The sequence below is a fragment of the Nematolebias whitei genome, chromosome 12, assembly GCF_014905685.2.
Source record: "Nematolebias whitei isolate Nwh7 chromosome 12, NemWhi1, whole genome shotgun sequence".
Classification (NCBI taxonomy): domain Eukaryota; kingdom Metazoa; phylum Chordata; class Actinopteri; order Cyprinodontiformes; family Rivulidae; genus Nematolebias; species Nematolebias whitei.
Genome location: NC_056509.1, coordinates 14119780 through 14126128, shown reverse-complemented (window position 1 = coordinate 14126128; position 6349 = coordinate 14119780). Strand labels below are relative to the sequence as shown.

General features: G+C 40.0%; 1 protein-coding gene across 1 annotated transcript; it reads left to right on the top strand.

The window, feature by feature from the left end:
* The first annotated feature begins 428 nt into the window (after positions 1-428).
* On the top strand, positions 429-1424 carry LOC119418757 (trace amine-associated receptor 1-like). The gene is made up of 2 exons (XM_037686092.1): positions 429-750; positions 823-1424. Exons 1-2 carry the CDS (start codon positions 429-431, stop codon positions 1422-1424), a joined length of 924 nt encoding a protein of 307 aa, XP_037542020.1.
* Positions 1425-6349: the final 4925 nt, after the last annotated feature.

Sequence of the window (6349 nt, the reverse complement as noted above, 5' to 3'; positions counted from 1 at the left end):
CAGTAAATGTATGTTGGCTTCTTTATTTTAGAAGCATCTGAGGATTTTTATTTTTTTGTCTATAAGAGAAATTACTATAATCTGCTCAGTTGTCTAACATACACACCCACAGACATTTGGTGTGTATTTCTGTGTTTTCTTTTTTTCATCCCATGCAAATAAGGCATAACATGCCACAGATGGTTAAATGACTGTTTGAATATGGTTATGAGAACAGGATATTTAAATCTGAACAACCGAACTTGCAGTGACAGAGAATCAGAGAGCACACTATATAGACATATGGTAGGTAAGAATATCTCTAAAAGATTGAAAATGTTTTATTCAAAACATTTTATAATATAGTAATGACAAGACCTGAACAAATTGAACTAAATCATATTCTTGTTTTTTTCACATAACAGATTGCTACTGTGGAAATCTTCTACATGGAATCCACTGTCATCAGCAACAGTGTTGTAAATTACTTACATCCCTGCTATGACTTAGACAATGGAACTTATACATTTTCAAGTAATCCTAGTTTTACCTGTGTGTTTTTGTATATTTTTCTTGGCTCATTGTCTGCTCTCACCGTGAGCGGAAACCTGCTTGTGATAATCTCCATAAGTTTTTTCAAACAGCTCCAAACTCCCACAAATTACCTCAACCTGTCGTTATCTGTTACTGACCTTCTTGTTGGAGTTTTAGTATTTCCTTTCAGTATGGCATTTGCTGTGAGCTCATGTCTGCATCATGAGAATTTATTTTGCAAAATACGAGACAGCTTTGATGCAATGCTGTGCACGTCTTCAATTCTGAACTTGTGCTGCATTTCCATTGACAGATATTATGTGGTGTGTGAGCCTCTGACCTACAGGACAAAAATAAACACTCAGGTAACTTTGGTTATGATTGTTGTGAGCTGGGTAGTCTCAGCTCTAATTGGACTTGGCATCACAATTGCCGGATTCAGTCAAGGTGTATGTAAAGAAACATGTTCAGCTGATGTTATAGTGGCCAACACAATGGGACCTGTTTTCTCTTTTTATTTCCCTGCAGTCATAATGCTTTGTATTTACTTGAAGATTTTCCTTGTTGCACAGAAACAAGTGCACAGCCTTCAGAACACAAACAATATCAGTACAACGTCTGGAGCAGCTGTTAGCAGGATGGAGAGAAAAGCCACCAAAACCCTTGCTGTTGTTATGGGAGTTTTTCTTTTGTGTCTCACGCCATACTTTTTTTGTGTTGTCTTCCAGCCTTTATTTTATAGTCCACCACCAGCTCCTGTGATTGAAACACTTAACTGGCTCGCTCTGTCTAATTCAATGCTGAATCCTTTAATTTATGCTTTCTTTTATAGCTGGTTTCGATCAGCTTTCAGGATGGTAATTTCTGGAAAAATTTTCCACTGTGATTTAGCCAACTCCAAGCTGTTTTGATGATGGGGGTTTTAGTATATGAGTGGACAACACACAAAACATCATAAAATCTCCATCCCAAAATGGTTTATATAAGGCTGCACTGTTTTTCCTTTGCAAAGAAAAAAATATGTGCTAAATATTTGCCTTGAAAACAGATGACATGTTTATTCTTCTGCTCATCTTGATTCAAAGTGCACCTATTGAGGCTATGTGTATTGCTGAATTCATCATGCATCATCTATTTACTTACTCAATATAGATGTTAGACTTTATCATCTTTTCTTTTTCTTACTGTGATAGTGATTGATAAAATATTTTATCACTTTCACTGTGATTGGTCATTGAGGAACTGAAAGAACTAGTTTATTATCCTAAAGGTTTGAGTGACTTGATATGGTGACATGTCTTCAAGAAGATTCCTTGACTCAGATTCTCTCCTCCCCTGACTGCAGCAGAGTATTGATGACAGCTCAGACAAGGAGGGTGGGGTTGAGGACTGGTGCTGGAGTAAGTCTACAGAACCCGTTTTTTCAGTTCAGGAAGTGAGAACAGGTTAGCGTTTCAGGCGGCTAAGGGCATTGATAAGTGTGTGATCTTGTAAGTTCATTGATCTTCTTTGATTGCTGACTGTTCTCCAAATCATTGAAATAAATCTGAAAAAAGTGTACATCCTTTTTTTTTTCTTGTGTCCTTTCTGGCATTGTGGCACTCAGAATTGTTGTCCGAGTGTCAAAGTGAGGCCCAACTGATTTACTTTCACAAGCGTAGCATTACAGCTGGCCGTAATGCTCCACTTGATATATAAATGAAACTTTATTAGAATTTGTTTTGGTTTTGTTTCAGATGTAATGGACACAAAGATGAAAAACAAAGGAGAAAAGAAATGCAAAAAAGTGGGAAAAGGGTTTAAAGGGAAAGAAGGAGATACGAGTAGAGGAGAGAGAGAGGTATAAAGAGAACACAAGTCAACATCATTGGTCTGCTTCTAGACCTGCGGAAAGAAAAAAGACAAAACAGAAACCACAACAACATATGCATATATAATGATATTATATAACATCATTGGAAAGTATACGGTACATGATAGTACAAGAAGTATTTCTTGGCCTCCGCAACCCAACTGGGTATGTATCTGACAAACACCTGTTAGGGGTTGAACGACTACATATTTTTAAAAGTCGACATTAAAAGGATAATAGTCCAGTCGATGTTGACTAGTTGATGATGTCACAGGAAGTCAAAACACTATTTTTTTTTTATTATTTACAAAAAAAGAACAAGCATTGGGCACATATACTTATGCTCCTACCATTTTATTTTATTTAGTCCACTAAATAAAATAAACCACCGCGATGGTGGATTCTCCACCGGTGGTGGTGCGTAGTGCACACCAGGGGTGATGCACGTTGGATTCTCCGGTGTTGCACACCCCTGTTTTTATTTTATTTAGTGAATTAAATTAAATAAAAATAAAAACTATCCACTGGCGGTGGTGCGTGGTGCACACCGTTGGTGTGTACAACAACTAATACACACACGGTGGGGTGCGCGGTGGTGGATTCGCTGGTGGAGTGCACCTTTGTTTTTATTTTAATTTTATTTAGTGGATTAAATAAAATTAAACTAAAAACAGCGGGCAGGAGGCAGTGGATTCCACCATGAATTAAATAAAATGAAACTAAAAACAGCAGTGCGGGCAGTGGTGGATTCCATCTTGCATTAAATGGTAAATGGACTGTACTTATATAGCGCCTTTCTATCTTATTTCAAGATACTCAAAGCGCTTTACAACACAATCTCTGTCCTCATTTACCCATTCATACAGCACTCTACTAGAGTTCTACAATGCTAATTGAACAAATCATTCTAAAGAGACTAATCAGTGCTTTTAGATCACATTCATACACTGAAGGGACACACGTCAGAGGCTATGAGGGGTGCCCAGGGACACTTCGGCATGTGACTGCTGGTGGATTTGAACCCCCAACTCTCGCATTGGAGGACGACTGCTCTAACCACTCAGCCACAGCCGCCGCATAAATAAAATGAAACTAAAAACATCATCTTTAATTAAATACTTCCACACTGCTGATGAATTTTTACCTGTTTGGGAAGACTTTGCCTGGTACATGTTTTCCATCTGCTTGGAAGAATCCGTTTTGTAGCCAGCGGCCCAGCTGATCACGTGACACACCCATTGACTGCGACTAGACGACATGAAATTTTAAAACACGCGAGATATCCTAGAATCGACTCGTCGACTAGTCGATTCAACCCCTAACGTGTGCATTTGTGTGTGAGCATGCTTGTCACTATAAGGATTCACCATATGAATGTTCAATAGTGGGTGTGACGACCCACAGATGTGCCCCCCAGGACATAAAGATGACACAGGGAAGCCCGGAGCCCTGGGAGTCCCCCAACAGGGTTAACTACACCCCCCACCCCACAAGAAAAGCAGAAGAGAGCCCCGGGCGACCACCCCCAGCAGCCAAAATGCAGAAGCCCTAGGGGGCTGCAGCAACAAGCCCACAGGCCCCACCGGCAACTTGCTATGATGGAGCAGATCCGGCCATGGACACAGAGCCCCGAGGTCATACTACCCCCCCAAGAGAGGCTCGACAGAGCCAGGGCACCCAGGCCCCAGCAAGCAGCCACCAGGGTGGGCCGGCACAAATCCAAGGAAATATGCATCTAATCTTTTGTGAGTCACTATTTTCCATGAGACACCAACACACATCGATATTGCATTCACAATAAAGTTTGGCTAGAAAATTTGTTGAAATCCTCTTTGTCTCATTTAGGATATTTATGCATTATACAGTTTGAAGTAAAAAACAGAACAAAACACTTCTTGAAATTGTAATTTTTCTAATTTTATTCAGGAATTTCCTGAAATCAACATAAACCCAAATGTATATGTGAAGAAGCAATAATGTCAACATATGTTTCTACATCTATGGTCTGTGCCAGCTGCGAAATATTAAATGTTTGTTAAAATATTGTCAAATGATCATTCATGAAAGAACCTGTAGTGGAACTATGTGGAATCTCCCAAACAGCTTACTCCAAAGTGGGACAAACCAGTTATGTTGGTGCTAAGATGGTGTCTTTGGCACGCCCCCTCCTCTTGTGCCAGCCCTCTTCCTTGTCGACAGTCATGTCAAACTGGTTCAAAACCAAAAAGGTCCATGCTCAATAATCCAGGTATACAATCCAACAATTTTCAGTCAGGTTGTCTGGACAGTTTCTTTTTTTGCTTAAATGTTTCAGCCCCAGAATCAGTTTTGTGTTGTGTGTTTCCTTGACTGATGAAGCCTTCCAGATGGAAGGTGAAACATTTCATTGTATAGTAACCTCTTTGTATAGTTTATATTTTTGCAAATTTTGGGTGTATCTGGGACCTTGAGCACACAATTTTGTTCCACCTAATGTATTGCATATGATGCAAATGACAATAAAGAACCTTGAACCTTGAATTGTGTGGAGATATTACAACATGCATGCAGTTGTGGCCTGCTTCACTCCAAGGGATCTTCGATCATCATTACAGCTGACTACACTCTAAGCGTAGCAATGGCACAATCAGTGTTCACGGAGGTGAGGCGACTCCTTTGGAACCGACAAGACGTTTGTTACGGTCTTCTTTTTCCTGCACGGCTGCATATCATGCATGGAAGGTTATCTGGACAGTTTCTTTCTTTTTGTGCTGAAACGTTTCACCTTCAGCCCAGAAGGCTTGATCAGTCAAGGCAACACACAACAAAACTGATTCTTCCCCCAACAGCTTACTCCAAAGTGGAACAAACCAGTTCTGCTTGTGATAAGATGGTCTCTTTGGTACACCCCCTCTTCCATTGCCAGCCCTCTTCCTTGTTGACAGTCTTTTCAAACTGGTTGAAAACAACAAAGTCCATGCTCAATTATCCAGGTATACAATCCAACATTTTTCAGTCAGGTTATCTGGACAGTTTCTTTTTTTTTGTGCTGAAATGTTTTGCCTAATAATAATAATAATAATAATAATTAAAGCTGTAAGCAGCATTGGAGGCCCTCGCAGCAAAGCATTGCTCCGGCCTTACGGCGACCGTGGGAGCTGCAGTTAGTCCACCCAGTCGCCATCCCAAATGCTTTTGTGCCAATCCCGCATGCATTCACCACGGGGCGCATTTCCCGAATCTTTAACATCGCCTTCCATCCATGTCGGTACTTGTCTAGCTTCAGGTCTTACAAGTGTAGGTGAAATCTGACCTTCCAGACAGGAGTTATGGTGACTTCCTATTTTGTTGCAATTGTTTGACAAGCACTTCCTTTATGCTTTTCAACATGTCGTGTGTTAATCAACACAGTTAGCGAACAAAGTTTCAATCTAATATTGTACACAGTGTGTAGCTGGAAGTGTCATCCAATAATCGACAGTTTTTTCTTTGAGAAGGTGGGGCTTAAGTGATGTCATGAATCAACAATACCCATGTGTCTCCAAGTGCTCACTTGTGATGCACAAAAGCTCAGGTTCAGATTGGATGATGTATCACTAAGTCATAACTGTTGGAATAATGTAGGGGTGCACTTGAGTCCAATGTTAAAGAACAATATCACTGTGTCTATAACTGGTCACTGATCACGTATCTAAAATCTGGTACCTATTGGATGATATTTCAATGAGATATACCTGTTGGAATTATTTAGGTGGCCAGCGTGTCTAGAAGTGCTCACTAATGATGTACCCAAAATCTGGCTTAGATTGGATGATTTATCACTGAGATAAAACTGATTAAACAATGTAGGGGGCACACTTGAGTCATATGTTAAACCACAATGTCAATGTGTATAGATGTGGTCAATGATTATGCATAAAAAATCTGGTTCCGATCGGATGATGTATCACTGAGATAAAACTGTTGGAATAATTTAGGGGCACACTTGAGTCAAATGTTCAAGAA